At 35.1% G+C, this 24,396-nt stretch overlaps 1 protein-coding gene across 1 annotated transcript in view; it reads left to right on the forward strand.

Moving 5' to 3' along the window:
• The window catches only part of DCDC1 (doublecortin domain containing 1), a 498,476-nt gene that overhangs the window by 255,629 nt on the left and 218,451 nt on the right, over nucleotides 1-24,396 (forward strand). Inside the window, exons 11-16 of the mRNA XM_064365537.1 lie at nucleotides 4,144-4,245; nucleotides 7,697-7,860; nucleotides 10,838-10,963; nucleotides 13,242-13,347; nucleotides 20,281-20,415; nucleotides 22,969-23,087. Of these exons, the coding sequence (XP_064221607.1) occupies nucleotides 4,144-4,245; nucleotides 7,697-7,860; nucleotides 10,838-10,963; nucleotides 13,242-13,347; nucleotides 20,281-20,415; nucleotides 22,969-23,087 (752 nt within the window). The remainder of the gene's footprint in view (nucleotides 1-4,143; nucleotides 4,246-7,696; nucleotides 7,861-10,837; nucleotides 10,964-13,241; nucleotides 13,348-20,280; nucleotides 20,416-22,968; nucleotides 23,088-24,396) is intronic.

A 24,396-nucleotide genomic window follows, 5' to 3' on the forward strand; every position in this document is an offset into this window, starting at 1 on the left:
AATACTCTGGTTTGAGCCAATGTCACTCTGGCTTCGGATTGCCTTTGCCTCCTACAGTCTACTCTCAAGGCAGCAGCCATAATGATCCTTTTAAAAATGTGTTAAGTCAGATCCTTTTACTACACTATTCCAAACCCTGCAACAATTCATTCTCTACATCTTATCTCTCTGATTTCTTATTTACTTTCTCTCCCCATCACTCTGCTCCAGTCACACCAGCTTCCTTACAGTTCCTGGAACATACTGGACACGTTCCTGTCTTACTTCATTGCTCTGGCAGCTCCCTCTGCATGTAGTACTCTTCTCCCAGTTGTCTGTTGGGCTAACTCTTTTACCTCTAAATCTTTGCTCAAATGTTGTCTCTCTTTGAAGCTTATCCGGATCACCGATTTCATGTGATGACCAGCACATCCATCACACTCGTTGATCCCAGGCCTATATCTCCTGCCCTGTTGTATTTTTTGTCCTTTACACCACCTTTTCCCTTACATGGGGTGCATTTACCATGAGCTAATGAAACCTAAGCTTCATGGCCCCTTCCCTGCATAATTCCTGTAAAATTTGCAAACATAATATATTTTAACTTTAATAGGTTAACCCCGTTGTCTCTTTCCACTTCAATTTCTTTTCTTTCATACCCTCTCTTGTACCATGTGATGTTGAATGACTGCAGACATTTTTGTTGAGGTATGACTGAAGAGAAATTGAGTTAGGGATACATTGAGTTTGGGTGTAGAGGAATCTAGTTAGTGTTTTGCTGTCACTTCTCTATAAATTCAGTTAGTGCTAGCCATTTTGGTATGGAAAGAGCTTCCAGGAAGACAGCTACTGCCTGTTGACCCAATAGTGTACTGTCTTCTGATTGGTGCACTAAAGTGCCTGGCACCAAATGTATGTGAGTGGGTGGTGGAAGAGAAACATGGTGTGAAATTAACAGAGCCAATTAATTGGTAGAATTTTTTTTCACATTTTATAGCTCATCTTTTAAAGAAATCTGATCGAAGTTTTCCAAAATTTGGCATGAATCCTAAACTTTTAATGAAATGGCCAATAAAGTTGTAATGCCAAAAGAAACTTCTAATCAAGAATAAAATAATTGTTTTTGATTAACCATGCTAGAGATAAGGCCAGATTATCTTCCTGTTCTCTCTATAGAAAATGTTACAGAATTACTGTATGAAGAGGCGATCAAAGACAATGCAGTAAAAATAAATGTGCTTTGGATAGTTAATAAAAATATTTTGTGACTTTTTCTGAATTTTTAATGTTTTTGCTATGTATCAGCTTTGTAATATGTGTAAGTTGTTTTCTTATTCGGAGTAGTTCATAACTAGTTTTGCATTAGTAGTTTTGCATTGTTTTTGTTAAAGAAGACCCACCAAATTATATAAACTTCAGGTCTTACAAGATGCAGGCATACCCTGAATATGCTATATGATGTACTTATTTGTTTATGTTCTGCTTATTGTTTATCATTGGCCCCTCCCTCTAGTCCAGCAGAGGGCAAACATATTGAGAGTGGGAATCTTAGTTTACTGATGCTTTTTAAGTACCTGAACAGTGCTTGGCACAGAGTAGGCACTCAATAAATATTTGTTGAGTGAATGAATTGACATTACAACGAAACTTGGGTGTTAATCTAATTTAGTTTAGCTTAAGAAAAGTCAATATTGACATGAAGGAAAGTAAAAAGACTGGTGCATAGAAAACACTGTCTTGAAACTGTATTTTGTGTGACTAAGGGCATAGAAGTAAATTCCTGTTTTTAGATGTTTCTTCAGTAGTCATTAGCTGCTATGTTTTTCAACAGGATCTGTATCATTATTTTTTAGGTTCTGTTGCCTTATTCCTTGGGACCCATGGCTAGCCTCAGCTGGCTTTCTGCATCATCCCACTTTAAGGGTGAGAATTTAATTTTAGAGCTGTAGGGAGGTGAGGCCATGCAGAGAACCACTGGGAAGCCAATACAGCAGCCGATTTTTCTTAAGCCAAGAATTGGGCAGTAGGAAAATAAAGGTAGACTATTTTTTATTTTCCTGTATCTTAGTCAATTATAGAAACTCTCTCTTTAGAGAGCTATCTTTGTTTAAACATTGGGTATTAGAAATAAAAATATTCCTCATGCAAAGGAGGAATAAATAAATACACATATTTGTGTGTATATATATATTGCATTTTAAAATAGGCATATTAATATAGAGCTTAAAAACTAGAGCTGAGCTTTAAGAAAAACAGAATCTCATAAGATTTCAGTTTGGAGAATTTTTAGGTTTCTGGACACACAGTGAAAACACATTATATGTATAACTAGTGGAGAGCAACCTCCCTTCTCTTAAACATCTAAACATTTATATAACCACTAAAACATCTTTTTTTTTTAAATGCCCTTGCAGGATTTGCAGAGGTCATAGCCAATTTTTATTTTTATTTTTGAGAACACTTTTCTGGACATAGAAGGGAAGCCTTATTATCAGTAGTGAAGAAAGTAGTGAGCTAATGAAGGTGTTAGGTGTTGACAAGACCTCTCTGCTTTCTCAGTTTAGCAGTTAGCACTTTGCACTGCTATTTTCCAGAATATAATTTGCTGCACTCTGACTCCATGTCTAGCAAGTCTCGACAAAGGAACATCAATAAGTTCTCCAAACTGAGCTTTTGTCAGCACTAACCTTGCAGAATACATGCCACCGAGAATTGTGACCTTCATTGTTAAATTTCTCTGTTGCTTAAGTGTTTTATTCCAAGGTTGAGCCCTGAAGAGATTATTAGGACAGTAAGAGTCTTTTCCCACATTATTTTCTTAAGTTTGCAGGCAGAAGTTGGGTCTACAAGGTTCCTTGGAAAAGTAGAGAAATTTTTTTTAACTCAGAATTATGTCTTTACTCAGGGTTATTACTTAAAAATAATCCTCACTGAGAAAAGATACTGTAGGGCATGGAATATCAATGTACCAAGGCTGAGAGTTCTAGTGTCTCTACTGGACTATCGGCAGCTCAATGAACATCACTGACTGGAATGAAACCTACAATTCTTGACATTATTACTCTTTTTGTTTTTCTCTTTTTATGTCTAAAGGCTGCAGAAGTGTCATTGAAGCACATTATTTCCAAAAACAGGTTGAAACTAATTAAATAAATGTCAAACTTTCTCAAAAAATATTTTTTAAAAGATGGTTTTAAAAATTTTTAAATAAGTATTTTAAATAAGTATCCCAAATTATTTTCTCTGGAAATAGCACTAGAAATAAATAAAATGGGTCTGCTGATGTGATGGGCATATCAGAGAGGGAAGAAAAGAGCTTTCGAGAAAAAAAAAATAAAAAGCAGGGGTTTAAATTATTCATCAGGCCCACTCTTAGCTGCTTCCTTTCTTGCCTGGTGAATGGCATACCCCACATGGATCCTCAGCGTGGTTGGAGGGGTGGTGTTCACTCTGGTGAAGCCATCCTGTCGGGACTGGTTTATTCAGATCCTTTTGACCAGAACGTTTGCTAGCATTTTTTTTTCCCCAGCGAGTGTTACATAACGCAATGTTATGAATTTTATCTCTGTTCTCAACAACTTGTTGGATATATGCACTCAAAATTGATGACTTTCATCGTACTGTTATGCAATAAATCTGTCAGGTTAAATTTCCTTTTAGCGAGCCAAAAGATGAGCTGAACACTGATATATTTAAGTATAAACCAAAGTATAAATATTCCTCACATTATTTGTGGTTTTATGAAGAACAAGATGAGCTAGTTAATTGGTTGCTAGTTGACTTTTTTTTTTTTTTTTTTTTTTTTTTTTTTTTTTTTTTGGCACTTGCTTCATTTAAGAATCTGCTGTGGTCAGTGATTCTTCCTTTATTGTCCACATTTTCTTCTATTATAAGATTGTAGGGTATGTCAGTCAAATTAGACCCTGAAACCAAAAGGAGAAACAGGAGACTTCTTTTTAGTGCTGTTTATTTCCATTGCCAGTTACTTACTTGCATGTGTTTATACAGTCAGTCGTTTCTTTGCACACTTCCCATGTGCACGGTTTTCAATTGACATGGTAACGTGAAGAGGGAGGACTGCCTAAATTTATCTACATGTGTATGAATATATGCATGTCTGTGTGCATGTATTTATTTTTATTTTTGAATGTGTTTATTTTTCAGGTATTTGAAAATGGTAAAAACACTGGAGAGATCTCTGTTTGTATCAGTAAAAAAGATTTGGGATCTGATAGCCCAATTCAAATTGATGATATGATGGAAAGAGTGAGTTTACTGACAATTTACTTATGACTTTAAGTGTCTTGCAAGTTACTTGTATCTAATTTAGACAATTACATCTGAAGGTTGTTTGCAGAAGATCAATGGTTTGTTGATCTGTAAAGACTGATATTGCAAAGATTGACTTCTGAATTTCTTAGGCTTCCAGCTTTAGTATAGTGTTAACTCCTAGACTCCATACCTAACAGTTTCTTAACCTTCATCATGGTTATATTTGGAATCTGTCTATACTGAGCCCTGGTTTTGATACATCAGGATTTCCCTCTTGTTTACAATTTTTAAAAAGGTAAAAGGTATGCCCTGGGTCTAGGGTATTCCTAAACCCTAGATTCTGAGTAATTAGCATGCAGCCTTGGTCTTCTCCCATGCTCATTGTAAGCAAGTCCAGCTAGTTTTGCTCACATCTTAGGCACTCTTACCTTTTTCTGTTTTCCAGACAATTGGGATGTTTCTCAGGCAGAACCAACATGTTCAGGGTCTTTATTTTGGGTCTTTGTCTTGCATAAAAGGACACTGAACAGCCTGTTGTTTACAAATTGGGGTTATGCACCCGACTGCACACCAGTGTTTTGGGCTCTGTTTCCTTGCCTTTGTTCAGTAACTTGTTCCCTTTTTCTCCCTTCAGTTCAGCACCCTCAGATTTACCTCTCCTGGTGGTATCCATTACCTGGCTTTTACAGCCAATCAAAAAAGTTGCATATGAATTGGGATACTCTCATTGAATTATTAGCTGGACCTGGAAGAGAGGAAGAAATGCTACTTTGATTAGAGAGAGAAGGATCCAGAGCCTTGCCTGGTTTCTTTTTACCATAACGTAACTGATTATACAAATCACTATGACATAAAGGCCCTCGTAGGGCTTTTCACCTGTCACCCCCTCTTTTTACATTAGAATATTTTACTATTGAGTTCATGTTAAATTTGAAGATGACATTTATATTATCTTATACAGGAAGATATTAAGCTGGGCATGGTGGCTCATGCCTGTAATCCGAGCACTTTGGAAGGCTGAGGCAAATGGAACTCTCGAGCTCAGGAGTTTTGAGACCAGCTTGGGCAGCATGGCAAAACCCTATCTCTACAAAAAATACAAATTGTGCATGCCTGTAGTCTCAGCTACTCAGGGGCTGAGGTGGGAGGATTGCTTGACCCTGGGATGCCGAGGTTGCAGTTAGCCGAGATCCCACAACTGCACTCCAGCCTGGTGACAGAGTGAGACCCGATCTCAAAAAAAAAAAAAAAAAAAAAAAAAGGAAGATACTATTCTATAGAAACTTTTTTGTATTGACTTATAGCACACAGAAATTGAGCTATACTGTGCTTCTGTATGCGATAAATCTGGGGCAAAAACATTAATTAGGGGCATTATAAAGCTCTTTGGGAGAGCCCTTGTGACACCACCCATGGACAACTGCTCCCTTGTGTGGACACTTGTCTCAATCACTAGCCTAAGATGTTTCACACTCTTTTCAGGTTCTTGAACAAATTCTTATCCTATAAAGGCCTGGTGATGATAGTTTTAAAGATAAATGGGTGAAGACTATCACAATGTTTGGTTGCCACTACAAAGCCCTAACCAATCACCTAAAGATGAAGGGCACAGAGGTCCTTACCTCCTGTAGACTGTTAAATGCTCATCTTTGCACACCTAAAATGCAGTCTGTCACCAACTTGAGAAAATAGAGATTGCAATGCAACTCCTGTGAAAGTGAATTTGGTTAAGTGGTCAGGTGCTCACATCGCATGTCTACCTCACATCCCTGTTCTTTGTGCACCGATTTCTTTCCTGGATCAGGCCTTAAATCTTTTGTATCATTCTTCTTTATTAAAAGATGATGCCTGTAAAGCAAAATCTCTGTGATTTAAAAAGTGATCAGCATAACATGTTTTCTGAAATAATAGAAAAGCAACAAAAATAAGCTCAAGGGCTGAGACTACACAAAAATAAATGTAGGGCTTTAGAAATACAGTCTATAGACTTCAAAATATGTTTACAGTTTCAATGGAAAAATAACCAAGGCAATATAGATTTTTACTATTCTAACACCTTTGCCTCTTAAACACCTAAAGAGGAGAGTAATTATCATTTTTAATTCAAATAAATTGGCTGTGCTAGATGAGGACTATTTACATTAATGAAAGAAAGTGTCATTATTTCTAACCTTTCCGATGCTCAAAACTAAAAATCTTCAGCTAATGAAAACACTGAAGTTGGAGATACTGTTATATATCTCTAACTAGGACAAAGCCTAATTCTTAGGTCCTATACATGTAGTTGCAGGTCAAAGGAAATATTTGCTCAGTCAAGAGTTTACAGCCAATCAGTGAGACACCTGAGATGTATGGCAGACCTGCAACTTCCCTTCTTTCCTCTGAGCCTCAGCATTTAGCACTTCTCAGTATACCCCCAATGGGAATTATAGAGGAGCAAAAAAGAAAAGAAAAAAAAAGGACCCTGAACTGCAGTTAGGCCAGAAAAGACCACAGCTATATCCACAACCCTGCAGGGATTACAGAGTAACAAGAAATCATGAGACACAAGAACTGACAAGGAAGAGATGAAAAGGAAGCCCATGACAGAAGGCTAGGGGAAGAGTGATGGATAGGGTGGAGTGTAGAGCAGGAAAGAGCAGAGGCTGAAACACTTAAACAAAGCTGATAGAAGATAATGAAAAATGCCTTTAAAAATACCATATACAACACACTTCTGTTAGATTTACTTTATATTTGAAACATCCCCTAAATTAGAAATGTCTTGATAATTTAGAGATTCTAAACGCAAGATGGAAGCAAACAATGACAATGCTATTATTTTAAATATTAAATGACAGCTTTCCATACATCACACTTCAATGATGTCTTACAACTTAAAAACATCCATTGTTGAAGCTGTTCACAAGCTATTTCAGGGTTCATAATTAAAATGCATCTAGAAAGAGACCTTTGTAAATGAACCGACTTACGTGAAAAGTCATTAATTTTTACGATTCTCCTATTATTAGTTACCTGAGATTTGCTGGGGACAGGGAGACTGGTGATTGTAAAACTTCAACGTGGTCTGGAAGGCCCCTAACAAAATATGTAGCTCAGACAAGAAAGCGTAACCCTTATCAAAGAGGACCGTTACCATGTGTAGAAGCTAAATGCTCTTTCTGTAAAACTGCCACATCTGCTTTCAGTCCCAGTGCCAAAGGGTCAGAGCTCAATCACAAGCCTGTGGCACCCCCTGCTGGTTAAAAGCTCATGCTCATTTTGTTACTTTACACTGAGCTAAACATTGCCGTCATTTCACACTTCTTTTAACATTCTATATGAATTTAATTATCATTTATTTGAACTTCATTTGTTACAGAGTAGAGACAGTTTATTACAGATGTTCCCATTTTAGGTTATTTATTCTTCTTTATCCCCTCTGCCCTGACCCGCCCCCAACCAGTTCCGTCTCAAGATTCATCAAAGGCTTCAAGGTTCTTCCATCAACCCACCAGGCCTCAATTTTTCTTCAATGCGGCTTTTTGATGAGAATGGTCAAGAAATTAAGAATCCACTTTTGCTGAAGAATGAGCAAAAAATTTGGGTCTCTTATGGTAGAGCATACAGGTAGGAGCAATGCGTTTGTTTTCTGTCCTCAATCTTTCCAGGGGTGAGCTAATTTGAAAGGAGATTTGAGAAGCCAAGTAGCACCCTTTATGAAACATTTAAAAATTTTTTGAATTTCAATAAAATTTCAGAGGTGTTTTTGCAAGGCAGTATTGTTTGTGGAATATGACATCTTTTTCTCTCTTTCTCTCTCTCTGTCTCTCCCTCTCTGACTTTCTGTCTTAATGCCTTGTCATAGTTCTTGAAGTCTGCCTGTCAGCACAGCAAGAGGGATTTGTTCATGTCTGAGTAGTCACCTTAATGATAGCAGATGGAAACGCCACGGGGGGCCCAAGCCCATCACACTGTCATTGTCGCACACTGCCCTGACCTGCTTCCACTCCTCTATTTTTTTTGTCCCTTTTTAAAGGAGAAATGGATGGTAATTGAAAAGGATCTTAAGCAAGATTTATGAAGCTGTAGACAACATGATTCCCCTCTATCTCTCTATGTTTTCACAAATAAAGTCTTAACCTTTTAAGCACCAATGACAGGACAGCTAAAGATAAATTGGTAAAGCTTGTAAGCCCCATCCTATCAAAGTTATATTTCTCAAAAGCACCTTACATTATCCCACAGTAATTACTGGTTATTGCTGAGCATTGTGTAAATTTTTGTAGATTGGTAAATTTCTGCATAAAATTATTGCATTTCTGAAGAAAGAAAAAGGCTACAGTATACAGGCACTGATGAGCTGGGCTGTTGTGTTCAATATCTTGGAAATTTATGCATATTTTGACAGGACACATCCAGATGAACTGTGAAACTGCTTGTCAGGAAACTTAAACATACTTTTCTGCCTATTTTTAATTTTTTTTTTTAGCTTATTAGCTGTAGAACAGAATAAGGGAAAGTAATTTTTCATATAGAGAAGAACTAATCATATATTAACTATAATGAAAATAGCATAAATATACCTAAATCTCAGCAAAGCAAGGACTGATTGGATTTGCTACATGTTCAAATAGTTAAAATTTCAAATACTGAAACAAATGTACTCAGAAATCCATGAAGGATTTGGAAGAAGTGGCTAGAATAAGTTGTGTGTCTCATGTTACAAAATTTTATTTCTTCTGTCCCAGTAAAATTAAAATGCTTGATGATTTCTTATGCTGTGTAATTTATAGAATTAAGAAATCTATAAGGAATAGAATAATAAATTTTTGTCCATAAATTTTAAAATATAATTTCATTACAAGTAGAATTGTTTTTACAATGATAAAAACTGATGAATTTTAAAGAGGCAAGAATTCTTGAATAATCTAGTAAGCTCTTCCAATTACAAGGATAGGCTTTCATAAAATGTGTCATTATTATTTTTTTAATATTATTGTCAAAATGAAAGTAATGACTCATTAATTTTGATACTTTTAATGACACTTGCTATCATACAGCATTTTAATAATTTTAAACACATGTTCTTGGCTAATTGTATCATATTTGTGGAATAACTGGTAAAATGCCAAAAATCTGAGATATTCTAAAAGGCACCTGAGATCTGTAGTTGGAGAAATTTACCAGTGCATATATTTATTTGTATTTCATTGTGATTTTAACACGGTAATGTATTTTTCTAGTTTCCAATCCACCATAAAGCACCAGGAAACCATTACAACATTTTGCTACCATGGGAATGTTTAAAATGTATATGTCTAAAAAGTTATTGCCATCTAGTTTGAAATATATTGAGAAAATATGCAATATATACCAAGTAAACGGTATTCATTGTCAGTAGGTAATTCTACTGTGTCTAATTTATGTTGCTATAAGGGGTCAAGCTACTCATTTGTAAAAGACGAATTTTTGCCAATGTCTGCTTCTATTTTGAATACTCTATTTTTCCTTCAAATTTTTATTTTGAAAAATTTCTAATCTAAGAAAACTTTTAAAGAGTTTGCCACATTTGTTTTACCTCTTTTATATCTCTCATCTCTTTCTCTCTCTCTCTCTCTCTCGAATGGCTTGAAAGCAATTCCAGACATTAAAATTTCACTCCTAAATGCTTCAGGTCACATAACTGAAGAAGAGTTACGTGTCACCACATTATAATATCTAACACAGTCAACAGTAGTGTAATATCTTCTGATATACACTCTATATTCAAGCTAACCAAAAAATGCTTTAGAGCTCTTTGTAATCCAGTATCCAAATATGCTTCTTTGTATTATATTTTCTTTAGTTCTTTTTAATCTAGAATATTCTCTTAATCTTTTGTTTTGTTTTTCATGACATCAACTTATTTTTCAAGAGTCCAGGCACTTTTCTTGTAGAACGTCCCACATTCTGGGTTTGTCTCAGTTTTTTCTCATGATTAGATTCAGTTTAAATATTTTTGGCAACAAGACTACACAGGTGATGCTGTTGATTTTTAATTCTAGAGATGAATAGCAAGTCTTTAGCAATTTAGAGAAAAATGGCTCATAGTTGACAATAGTGGCCATTATTTTGATTTAAAATCTGTTTTTGATTTTAATTTCCAAATTCACCTAAAACAGTGTGCTTAACAACATGTAATACGAAAATCAAATCAGCATCGCATTTAGTGAGCTCACAAAAAATGGTTGTTTGTAGCCAAATATTGAGAATTCATTTAATTATCAGCTTCTAAGATTACTATAGATGTGTGGGATTACTGTTAATCATGGAAAATGAACATTATATGAATGATTGCTTTTCTCAACCAAATACTTTGCTTTAATTATTGCAATTATTTTTTTAATTACATATGTTGAAATTATTTTGGCATATTATAGATCAGCTAAATAAACTGAAGTATACATTTCAGGTGTTACTATAGAATACCAGTTATATAATAGGAAATTCACTTATTTCTGAATTTTATTAGACACTAATAATGTGTGTTTTATTGTTTATTTGTGCTCAAATTTCAGTGTATATATAATTTTGAAGATAGTTTTGATTTTTTTCCATTTTTTAGATCTCCACTAAACCTTGCTTTGGGTTTGACCTTTGATCGAGTGAGTGCATTTGCCAGAGGTGACATCGTGGTTGCATATAAGACCTTTTTGGATCCTAATGCTGTTCTGCTACCTGGATGTGGCAAGTAAATTAACAAGTAATCTTATTAAAGATGTGGTTAAAGTAATCCAAATCACTTAATTCAGCATTTTTCAGAGTGAGAGATTCAAAACACTAAAAGATGCTCTTTCAATTGTCTTAAATAAGCAAATTTTTATTGACTTATTTCATGGCATAATGAGGTAGTGCCTAAAAGACTTATTAACTTCCCTTAGTTTTAGAAAACCATGTGGGTCCATGAGCAGAGTATAGTTTCTGCTCTGCAGAAACAACAATTTTGTTTGGAATGGAAAAGCTGTTTTTAGTGGTTATTTATAAAATCATTTTAAATGGAGTTATTAAAATATAAAATATGTTCTCTGTGTGAGTGTTCATATTCAAACATCTTATCTGATGATGATACATTTAGAACAAAAGCAACCTTCTGGGGACTTGTTGGGGCAGTGAAGAGGAGTTAGGAGATCTAAGGAGGCATTTTGCTTCATCTCTGCTCCTGATTGTCCAGGAGCAGATTGGTGTCAGTTTCTTATCTGCAAATAATATAAACTGGCTTTTACTGACTGTTGACCACAGGCCAGGCACAGTTACAAATTAATTGGGTAAGAATCAATTTAATCCTCACAACAATTATCTTAATCCTATTATTCCGTATTACTCTACTCTAACTCCATTTTTCAGAGACAGAAACCAAGGCACAAAGAGAGAAGTAATTTGTCCAAAGTCACACAGCTGGTACCTGGTATAGCCAGGATTCTAACCCAGATCATTTGTCTTAAGTACCTGAGTGCTTAACCACTATTCAGTGCCATCTGATAAAACTTTCTGTGATGACGGACACACAGTTTGTGACTACTGAGCATTTGAAATGTGACTACTATGAATGCAAACCTGAATTTTAAATTTTGTTCAAGTAAATTGATTTAAATTTAAATAGAAATGGGTAGCTAATGACTACCATATTGGACATTGCAGAAGATCCTATTTTGGATTAGATAATCTATCTGTAAGGTCTCATCTAGCTTTAACAATCTTATAATTTAACAAATTATAGCTCTTCTTAATAAGCAGTTGAAAATGCTGAAGTAGAAGGTGTATACAGAGAACCAAAAGCAGTCTGATGAGTTCACTCAGTTCAGCCAGTGACAACCTATTGCTAAATATGTCTAGAGGGACATACTCATTGGTAATTGTTTAAATAAAAGCTTTATTCCCCAATGACTGCTGGTACTTTCCAGGCAAGATTTGAACCTGTTTCTTTATAGATAGAAAGTCATCAGCATTCTTTTTACAGACATTTTCTATTTATAAGGGGATTTAATTTGTGTGCAATAATCTTTCCCCAAGCTGTTAAACTTGCCTCAACTCTTTCCCTTGCATTTTTAGCCAGGAGTTTATATTTTTAATTCATAAAGTCCTTCTTAATTTCACTTCCTCAAGTGCAATAAATACTGTTTTATTAAATTTATTCAAATTAGATCTAGGTCCCTAAGTATAACAATGTGAAACTGCCTTTACTGAATGCAAACTAATTTTGTTAGATAATTTTCTTAAGTTTTACTCTCCATTTGGATTTTCTTTCTATACTCTAAAAGTGGATTATTTTATATCTTAATAATCATATTCTTATTTGTATTTCTCAGAGTGTTGACAGAAATTGCTATTACCAGTTCAAGGACTGGTTTCTGTTGAATAGCATGCTGCATAGTATGTCCTAACATATCTGTATTGAGCCAGGTAGTGTTTTTTAAGATAAGAATTGGGTCACTTTTAAGATAAATGATTTGGCTGAACTAAGAAGGAAACTCACAGTCTCTAGTTTGTGGTTTTTGCATATACTCACTAAACTGTAATGGCTCCTAAGGCTCTCTTGAAATTACAAGACTAGCATGTTTAACCATTATAAATATAAAAACATTCTTTATTATTCATAATCTAGTGTATTTGAAATATAAATTTAACAAGAATATGATCTCCACTACAAGTAATTTTGTAAGGGTAAAAGTCATTTTTGTTTCTTTGTTCTACTAATAATTAATTAGGCATGGAATCCTCCCATCTCATAAATAATTGTCAGGTAAACTTATAAAGTCTTGCCTTTACCAATTATAGATAGCAAGGCACTATACAAATCTGTATTAAAAAGATTACAAACTATACTTTTTTTTACTGAGTATAAGATGTATAAATTATTAGTAATAGAGTATGCTCAAAGAGTAAAGAGTATTGTGATTAAAGAGTAAAGAGTATTGTAATTAAATGCATAGTGTTCTAATAAAAATAATTACATATTTTACTTTTCTTAGTTGGGAAGTTTGTGAGAGATTTCCAATTAATTTCAACTGTACCAGTCAACAGATACCTGACCAGTTTGAAAAGGTGGACTTGGAGAACCATTTCCTACAAAATAAGGTCAGATTTTAGTAAATGTACCTTAAAAGGTGCATTTCATGCATTGGACATTCAGCCAATGAAGGATGGATATTTGTGACAGTTTTTTTTTTTTTCCTGAGATGGAGTCTCACTCTGTCATTCAGGCTGGAGTGCAGTGGGGCGATCTTGGCTCACTGCAACCTCCACCTTCTGGGTTCAAGCGACTCTTCCGCCTCAGCCTCCCCGTAGCTGGAACTACAGGCATGCACCACCATGCCTGGCTAATTTTTGTACTTCTAGTAGAGACGGGGTTTTACCATGTTGGCCAGGCTGGTCTCAAACTCCTGACTTCAAGTGATCTGCATCCTTGGCCTCTCAAAGTGCTGTGATTACAGGTGTGAGCCATGGCTTCTGGCCTGTGACAGATTTTTAAAGTATAAATTATTTTTACAAATGTCGGGGAAGGTGTTATTCTTTCCTTCCTGTTAATTAACCAGGCACTTCAAAACTGAAACAATATATACCATTCCTACTTGAAAAACTTCTACTTGATTCATGTTATTTAAGCCCTATTGTTTGGCATATTTTATTTGTACTATTATAATAATAAGTTGGAGTTATTTAAGGAAGTCTTCAAGATGGTTGCTATCTCTATAGTTTAGGATCTGATCTATTTGCTTTATAGGTCGATGAATCTAAGGAACACAAGTTCTTTAGGAAACCTAACTCATGGCAACCCAATCCAGAAGGTCCATATCAATTTACACTTAGAAATTTATCTTTCCAGTAAAGAAGATTTTTTTTCCTCCATCTGAATTATGAGAGGTATTTTAAATCTGTCTCCAAAGAAGGAATAATTCTTTTGTTTTTCTTAGCTGGCAAACTCTGTGTACAGTTGTTGCTCATTTTAGCTGTATAAGCTTTAGTTTTTGAACACATGAAATCAAAATCAAAAGTCATTCATAGAGATAGAGCAGTCCAAAGAAAGTAGGACTTCCTATCAACTAGGCCCTTTATTTCCAGAGTCAATGCAAGAGACACATTGCCCCAACCTGCTCTTTTTAAATTACTTTAGGCTACCCATTCAGTTTCTCAATTATGTCAAAATTTAAACTGAAAATATTGGTTATTTCAAGGAGCATATTGATCTAAATAGTATAGTTTTCAAAATAGAATCAAATATTTCTAATTCTACCTGGTTTTGAGCAAATTTAGAAAATTAAAGTAAGTAGAATGGTGTGCTCATTAATGTCTTTTGTATTTTTACCTTAATCCAACATTAGGATTTATTTACTGTAGGTCTGATCCTGTTGGCATTCCTTGTTAGGTTTTTTTGCTGCAGCATTATTTTCTTGCTCAAAAAGCATGTATGCTTGGCTGCTGCCTTTTGAAGTTCCAAATTTTCATCTGGACTTCATTGATCTCCATGATTCTCCTCTAATCTACCTTCACTCCCAACTTACCTTTCCAATCTTCTCTTCTTCTTGCTCCTCCATATACTGTAAATACAGTCAGAGCTAATAAATTGTGTACCATAACATGCTTTCCACCTTTGTATACTTGTGCCATGTCTTGTGTTGTTCTTTGCCTGGGATATTCCCCCAACCATTACCATTACTTGCTTCTTAAGGCTTTACTCAACAACCTCTTCCATAAAGCCTTCTCAGATACTCTGGAAAGATTAATCTTTATTTCGTATTCTCAGGACTCCTTTTCATTTGAAAGTTGTGTTGAGTTTGTGTTTTGGTATAGGTATTTGCTTTTATGTTTCCTCTCCACTAAACTGAGGATTCTTTGGGCGCAGACATTGTCTTACTCGTCTTTGTATTCCTAAGCACTAAGACGAAGTCTTCAATGTAGGGCAAATGCACAATACATTTTTGGTGAATGGATTTTTTTGTTTGCTTGTTTAGCCATAACCTATCTTGCAAGGCTGAATATTCTCTAATATGGTCTTTGGGTGATAGCCGAGCCAATTGTTATTTGTTGTTTTCTGAAAGCACTCACTGATTTCTGTTGTTATGCCCATGTGGACCTCTTTGACTAGAATTCCACTCTTCTTTGTGTCACCACACCCAGCCTTCTCTGTCACCCTTGTGCCATATCCTGGCACAGAGTTTGGCATATTCAATAAATGCTGTTAAAATCCTGCCCATCATTCTACCCCTATCTGATTTGTGACTGCTTCATGAAATGTTTCTTTACCCCAACCCCATTTCCCAACCAGATATGACAATTTCCCGTTGCACCATTTACAATGATGCTGAACTAGATGCTGTTCTTCTTACAACTTCTTTTTGCATGGCTCAAAATCAGTTAGGCTCCAAGTTTGGGCATATTTCAGGTTACATCGGGGTAGATGGGAGAGAATGGGAGGTTCTTTCGGGGATGTTAGGATCAGATCATGAAGGGTCTTAATTCAATATTAGGGAATTCTGGTTGTTCTGTAGAAAGCAAGGAGCCATTGAAAATATTTGAGCAGAGGCAAGATGTGATCTGATCTTCATATTGGGAAGATAACTCAGGATGTCCTTGTCTTATCCTCCCTGCTAGATTAAAAGTTTCTCAAAGGCAAAGGGTATCCTGATCATCTCTGTTTCTGCTGCAGTATCTAGATTATCAGTTAGCTGACCTGAATTGAATTTACTAGTCAATTGACTAATTCAATAGACATCAACTCAAACCTAAAAAACAATTGGATATCAAAGAGATATCAGAGGAAAGGAACCCAAAGGAGGCTTTTCTCTTTGTTTTTATGTCAAAGTGGGATAACTATAATAAGATAACTATATTTTCTAAAATGTTGAAGAATGAGAGAATAACAGTCCACAGTTATTTTATCATTAAATGGTTCTAATTATTTAGTAAAAATGAGAAAACAGTCATCTTAAGTAAATGTTTATATGGTATGACATTTTTAGCTTTAAAAATTTTAGTTCAACAAAAATAGTAGAAAGCAAAATTGTAAGAAAGCAAAAATTTGATAAATTGGCTAGTAAAAAGAAGCTTTCAAAGACAAACAACTCTTCCATAGCTGTGAAGCCTCTAAAATCCTTTCAGAAAAATGTCTCCAATTATTTACAGAGTGGTGATCAGTCCATTGGGAATAGTAATTTAATAACCTGAAAGGGAGCACTTTTAAAGATGGATTCAGGCAGAGGTGATGGATATCTGTTGGGCATTTTATTGTAGAATCTTGCTGCTTATTGAGGTAAAGAACACACTAAGAGGATTACAACAGGGGTTGAGGGAAGGGAGGCAAAAGCCGATATTCTTGATGCATATGTTTTAAAATTGGCTTGAGATAGAGATATCAGTGCTCAGCCCCTGACTGTTCTTTTAAATCTCTTATTGACAAGTAGAACCTTTCCTACAGAGAAAAATTTGGAACATATAATCCCCGTTTGTAATGTAGGAGTCAGCTATAACCCTGACATTACAACCTGTTGCTCTTTTATCCATTTCAATAACAGTTTTGGAATCTACTACACATTGACAATTTGGTGAATACATTTTTCAACATTTCTCTATTGTTGCTTTAATTGGCAACATTTTTAGATTGACTCAGTTTAAGGGCAATCAAATTAGATGTCTCTATGAAATAGATGAGATTTAAACTTTATGGTAGTTATTATCAAAGAAAATATTTCATGAGAAGAAAGCTTGAGGAATGCCTGGTTATGGGAAAATAGAGAAGAAAAATGGACTCTGGTGTTTGACAGGGCATATGTTCTGCCAAAATAAAAAGGAAACTTATTTTAATTTTAGGCTTTCAGTAGATGGCTTTACAGACATCAGCAGGACATTAGTGACAACTTTCTGTATGGAAACAGCAAGAGAAACATCAAGTTATAATTTTGGAATTATGATATACTTGTTAAAGTTTAGCTTGTAAATCCAGTAGTTATGGATGATAGTAGAATGCATTCATAATTACTGAATTACTGTATTATTCTGGCATTATTCTTTTTGTCACAAAGGAGGCTGGGAAAAGACAAAAACTCTTTGCTGTTCTATTTCTTTGGAGAACAAGTCATTGAAAAATGATATTTTCTATAAATTATTCGTATACTAAAGCAAATACAAAATTCCAGTTTAAATTCTGAACAGATTGCCATTAGCATAGGACACAGGACTTGAATTAAAACCCCAAGTCCTTCTCTTATTTTCAGTCCAATTAGATCTTAGATATTTCACCTTGTTTGACTGCATGATTTTGCCTTGCTGATATTTTCTACTTATAACTCTTTCCATTCATTGGCCTTAGAAGTGGGTGGACTGATCAGCTATAGAGTTAGAGCATAGAAACAATAAGAGAGAACAGAAATTACTTGAGGAAAGAGATTTTATAACATTTTTAAAATTAGCTGTGATTTTAATATGTGTAAAATTATTCAAATTGACCCTAAATGCATTTTCAAAAGTGAACATCATGTAAAATTTTTTTGCAATAGAATAAACAATTTGTTCAAAATGAGGGTTGTGCTCTATGAACTTCTTTCATGAATCATTTTGTTTTCTTGTGTTTTGTTTCTTAGTAGATGTGCAAGAGATGATCATAAGTAGTTCTTTTCTTATTTTGAATTTGCACAAAAATGTTGAAGGCTACTCTACTTTCATTAGCCATTTGGAAAAAAAAATAAACAAATTTTAACTGGCCCAGCATGTATATTCATTATTTTATCATTGACTGCTTCTGCATCAGCACAGTTTATTCAGACAAGCAAAATCATAATGGTCACTTAAGGGAGCTATGTGTATAAGTACTTGGAAGGATGAAAGAGAATTTCTTTTCTGATTCTCAATAAGACTTAAAAATGTTTTTAGTGACGTATATGATAGTATACATTTACATACCAGTCTCAATCTAAATGCTGTTATACACATATGAACATGCATGTGTGTACATGGGTGCACACACACATACGTATGGCGTATTATGTTGCAGATTGTCAGAGCACTTTTTTTTTTTCTTAAATCCCAACTTTCATAGTTCTTAACTTCCCACTTTCATTTGGTCTAAAGCTAAGCTATCAAATTAATTTAAAAAGTGGAGTCACAGAAGAAAAATTTAATGGCCATTGTCAGTTTTAATCGTATCAGAACTCCAGACTTGGCAGGAATTTTTATTTTTTTAAATAACACAAAATAAAGCTGAGTTAGTGGGCCTTGCTGTGTCTGCTCTATGTAGAATCACTTGGGAACTGTCCAGCAAAATATCTCTTGAAGAACAGCATGGTGTTAATACTAGGTGCCAGCCCAAGGCAGAGACAAAGGATCCCTTCACTCTTCACCAATAAGCCAACTGTTAAAAGATTAAACCGTGTTGTGGAGATAACAAGAATGTAGGCGCTGGCAGCAGGTGCTGTACAAAGAAGCAGTTGGCAGTATGGTTCTTCTGTCTGACTAATTTCAGTCAAAACAATCTTCTGCCCAGTTGCAGAGGGGAGTTTTGAGTGTGATGGCAACTTGGAGTAAGGAGGTTGAGTAAGAGTGCTACTTTAAATGCTGAGTCCTGTGGTGAATGGATTAGTAGAATGTAGTTTATCGTTGTTCAGAAACTGTGGGGATTCCCCTCCAGAATCCAGTCAGCCACTGTAAGTGCTGTAAGTCAAATCTGCTTATGTGGTAGTGTTGCTGTCTTTTTTTAAATTTCATTTTCACATATAGGAGTAATATGATGTTTTCTTCTCTTGAGAAGTGACTTTCCTTATAGAATAATTACCACATTTATTAGTTTTATCCTTTTGATATTGCCTGATCACACTTGTAAAAATTTTCCTTTTAAATCATCATTGAATTTGTGCATTAAAAATAATTTTCTACTCAGCAATATCTAGCGTTAGCACAGATATAGCATGGAAGTTTTAGTGTTAGAAAATAAATTGATAGTATTGAAGCAACATCATTTATTGGGTTTTAAATATAAATTGGCATATTCTTGTAAGCGTACACAAATAAATATTGGTACTAAAAAACCTAGAATGATTACTCAGTGAAAGTGATCATATAATTTAGGAGATAATATTTATTCAGTTTGAAGTAATAGAATTCCTACAGGTGATGTGAGTGCCTAATAATTTGACAATCAGTTTCTAAGTGAGAAATGCTAGAAGGTGCACAACACCTTTGACATATGTAATCAGATAAGGAACACAAGAGATGTGGGTTCAATGTCTCCCTCATCAGTACCCTCCTGTCCATCCCCACAACTATCTCTAAAGTCTCAGCTCATATTCCTTTATTCTTAGGAGATTGTATGAACTCCCAGATCTTTTCCCTGCCTTTGATGTCTTCATTCTACAATCCGTTATCCTCTACCCTTACCAGATCAACCTAACTAAAATCTGCTGTTAGCTAGATAGTTTGAAAGCTCTCACTGGCTCCCTACTGTCCACCTGACTCCATAGCTTTACACTTGACACTTCCTACAGTTTGGACAAATTTACTTTTTGAGTCTACCAGCAAATCCTAAGACACATTGATTAAACTTCCTTGCCTTTACTTGGAATATCTTTTTATTCTTTATTATTCCTCTCAAACTGTCCCCATCCTTCAAGGCCAGGTTTACGTCTTACCTCTCTCAATATGCTCCACCTTTAGGTTACTCCAGCAGAAATGAGCCTACCATTTTTTGCATGCCTGTAATAACACTATTTAATCATTCATATGGAGCTTAACATAAAAGGTGGGTGGGGAGAGAGAGAGAAATTGCCTCTACTCTTTTGTATGTTTCTTTGGGGCAGGAAAAATATTTTATAATGTTCCACACCACACAGCATAGGGTCTGGCATATTAGAGTCAATGGTCAACAAGTATTGATTGAATTGAATTAAAGGGGATTGAATGCTACTTTTTGAAAAGAGATATCAATCAGAATAAATAACGTTCTAGGATAACTTTTTAGGATGTGTTGAGGAGTTTTACTCTTAGACTATGAGTTAAAAATGCATACTTCTTCTCATGATATAGGTAGATCCCAATATTGTCCTTCATCCCTCAGTTTCCATTGGAAAGTGGAGTTTCTCAAGCAGTGAAGCAAGCAGCAGGAGTCAGACAGTGTCATCGATCCTGTGGCCTGAAGCCAGTGTGTGGCTGATCACCAAGGTACCTAAGAGTATCTGTTTTTGCTGAGTGAACTGCCCTTACTCGCTGGCTCACTGCACTCACAGGCTCCTGCTGCTTTCATGCACAGGAGCACGCAAGTGAAAGCGTGATAAATTGTTGGCTATTATAAATGCTATCTCTGCTCTTGGTATTGTCTAGCCCACAGGACTTCTGTAGATTCTCAAGTGAGCATTCAGTTCACTATCAGACATACTGCTGATTAGTTTATACCTCACAGTCTATTTAAACCGAGCATAGAATTTGTTTATAGTCCACAGACTCATCATTTTCATGAGATTTGTCTGAATATGCTTCTACTGGTGGGTCTTCATTTTGAGATTTACCCCTGAGCCTCCCTGAGTCTGGTAGATTAGCAGCATATACCAGCTTTGCATATCATCTTAGCAAGGACATATTTTTGAAATAAACCCCCGAGTATAAACATGAACAATGCCTAACACATTTTGTTCATGTGTATTGGTAATATTTAATATTTTCCCTTTATTATTATACATTGGATATGACTTATAGAAGAACATAAAATTGTCCTCTCCTTTCATCTTACTACTACAGTACATTTTGTAAATATGTATTTTTGTTGAAAAGAGATGGTGTAGTTCACACCTATCCTTCTTGTATCTCCCTGTGGCCCCTCATCACAGATTATTTTGCTGCTACTTAGCACTCTTGTGAATGTGAAGTCACCCAGTGAAGTTTGCTTGGAGGAGGGAAGATTGACATGATTTTCTCAAATGAAATTTTGGATTACCCTTAACTATTGTTCTTTAATGCTATGAAAGTTAAAAATAAACATATAGAATAATTAAGACACAAAGGTACTGAGACATATTATTTATTTCATATATCAAAGCAGAATAAGTTTACATGAGCTACTCTTGAAATCTGGATTTTCAGCCTGGAGACTGTGTTAACTATTTACCCTTTTTACATGGTATTTTGTTTCTGATTTAATAATAATAACTTCTCCACTTAGTTGAATATCTATTATGTGTCAGGCATTACATTAGGCACTTATTTCTACATTATTTCATTTAATATTATAGGAACTGTGCAGGTTTTTTTTATACCACTGAAGAAACTGAGGTTAGTAATAGCAGAGGAAAGATTCTTGGTCTTTTTGACTTCAAAACTTTCATTGTAATATAAAACACTCCTCTTTATTAGCCTTACCTGTGAGCATGATGGAAGTGTTGTAGTCTCAGCACCCCGCTGAATAGCTGTATGACAGCAGACAGTCACACATGGTATCTAGTTGTTAGTCTTCTATCAAAAAGAGTTGGATCAGTTGCTATGAAAGGTCCTTTCTCAGATCCCATATTCTTTATAATTCCAGTGTATCTGTTTCTAGAATTTCATGGTAGCAGAAAGCATGTACTTGTCTAAAATCTCCCCCAAAATAATTGAAATGCCTACCAAAAGAGTATACTTTTCGAGTTTTTAAATAATTGAAATATCTTGTGTGACATTGGGAAAGTTATTTAGCTGCATTGACCTACTGCTTTCTCTTCTATAAATGATGTTAGTCATACCAGCCTTGCACAGTTGCCGTGAAGATGAAATGAGAAAGCATATGTGATGTTCAAGCATGGTATTTGGTATATGGAAAGTGCTTAATAAATGATGGCTGCCTTTCCTCACCCTAACTAGTTCTTTTTTCTGTATAGACAAACATGGTCAAACAAGGATTTTATTCTGTGCTTATTAAAACCAAAATTTTTTAGAAATATTTTTCCTAAGTCATCAGTCATCATTGTGTTTCTTTTCCACACTGCAAACACATGAGAAATAAAGTTAAATGTTAAAAAGAAAACAATTTTGAAAATCCGTTAAGATTGAACTCCCACTTCCTCTTTTAAAAATAAATCCTTTCATCTATTAGGAGAGAATTTTACATGCCATAAATCTCCAGTAGATGTTGACAAATTTCTCTGTAGTTACCACTTATAAAAAATGTTGTATTGTTTCAGTAAGTAAGAAAATGGTTAAATGGCCCTTCCAGCAATATTTCCCTTTAATTTCCTTGGCAGAAAATCCTAATATTTAAAACAAAAACAGTTCACCAACCACCTTAAAATGTTTAACACATGATATTTAGACCCAGCGTAAAACTTTAAATTGATGCAAAGGTTAAGGATTTGTTTCAGTCTTTTCAGTTCACTGCACTGTTTTTTTTTTTTTTCTATGCATACATATTTCCGGTAAGGTCTGTAGTTATAACTATAGCAAGTGACACATGATGGACCCCAAATTGCTGCGCTGTGAAATATGCACAGAAAAAAAAGACAAATGAAGATATCAAGGTCTGTTTTATTTTGCGCTGAACTGTAAAATGCCACCCTTGTTGGACAGAAGATTACTGATTCTGAGCAGGGCTCGCTGACTGCTAAGTTGTGGGTAGTGTTTCACTTTCGGCAACTGTTAATATACAGGGTTATCCAGGCATAATGACCTCACTATTTGTGACACATTGTTGAATTTTCTGGTTCTTTTAACTTATTTAGACCTTTCTCCCCCCTCTCTATTCATTGGAAGACTGGAATGATCCTGAGCAGAGCAGTAACTCAGGGCTGCCTGGCTATTGGTCATCCTATCAGAGTCAAGGCCGCTAAGGGAACATCCCTGGAAGGATATAAATTAATCCTACAGAAAAGGTAATGCTTATGAGTTATTTAGCTCAACATAATAAATGCTAATTTCAAGAATTCTGAGCAGTTCAATTGTGAATTTGTGTTCATAATAATAGTATTCATTTCTGAATCTAAAGGAATCTTGAAAATATATGCCACTTAGTTTGGTAGTGTTTTAAAAGTATTTGAAAAGGTGAAATGTTGGCCTTCAACATGTACCTCTGTTGTAGAAAACCTCTTCTTTACTCTATAATTATCAGAACTAATTTCTTTATATTTATTTTGATTGCTAATTAAAAATCGCAAATTTTTGTGTACATTCTTAATCTTTTTTCCATTTTCTGAATATAAAATATTGAACTGTGAAAGAAAAATCACAGAGACCAAAAAATGCTGGCTTGTATGGGACCATAAGTGTCCTTCGTGTGTGTGTGTGTGTGTGTGTATAAAATTATATATATATATTATTATTTTTCTGATTTAGGAAGATACAGCTAAAAGTAAACAGATTGAGGAAGAAAGTTGATTTATCTCCAAGAGTCTCAAAATATTGTTTCCTAGACACTTTCTTTTTGCTTGATCTTTTATATTTTGTTTTCAGTTAGTGCTGAAAAAAACAATTCCTATCATACTTCAGGCCTTAAAAAGCCATTACCAAGTACTTCTGGCTAGATAGGCACATAGGAGTATTTAGGCTTAAATAATCAGAGCAGTTGATCCAGTCATAAAAGTAGAAGGGAAATTTTCTCTAACATGCAAAGCAGATATAAGGATGTCATGTAATGATTAAGAATGTGATCTACAGAGCCAAATTTCCCAGTGTAGATCCACACTGCACTGCTTACTCTAACAACAAAATGTCTAAGCCAGATGCTATTCTAATATCTTTAAATTGCATTGTCCAATTTTATCCTTGCAACATTCTGATAGGGTAGGTAACATTATTATCTTTACAGGTAAGGAAATTGAGATATAGAGAAGTTAATCACTTGCTCAAGGCCATACCTACTAAGTGATTTAGCAGGAATGCAAACCCAAACAGTCAGGCTCTATAATCTGAAAGTAGACACTTAGCCACAACACTACACTGCCTGTCAGTTGAAGTCCAGTCAGACAATTGCCAGTGAGTGCCAAGTGGTAGCAGATACCTTAGTAGATGAGCAGGGTACATCACTTGAAAAACTCAGGCAGATGGGAAAGGAAGATGGTAGCTTGGCATCATGCAAACTGTTCAGTGCTAATAGAGTCCTATATACGTAGTTCCTAAGTAGTGGCAGACAACCCTAAAGCAAGTCTCAGTTTGATATAGAGCTGTATGCAGACTGGGTAATAA

This window comes from Aotus nancymaae, unplaced genomic scaffold, assembly GCF_030222135.1.
Source record: "Aotus nancymaae isolate 86718 unplaced genomic scaffold, 86718_ANA_hifiasm-v0.15.2.pri h1tg000059l, whole genome shotgun sequence".
Classification (NCBI taxonomy): Eukaryota; Metazoa; Chordata; class Mammalia; order Primates; family Aotidae; genus Aotus; species Aotus nancymaae.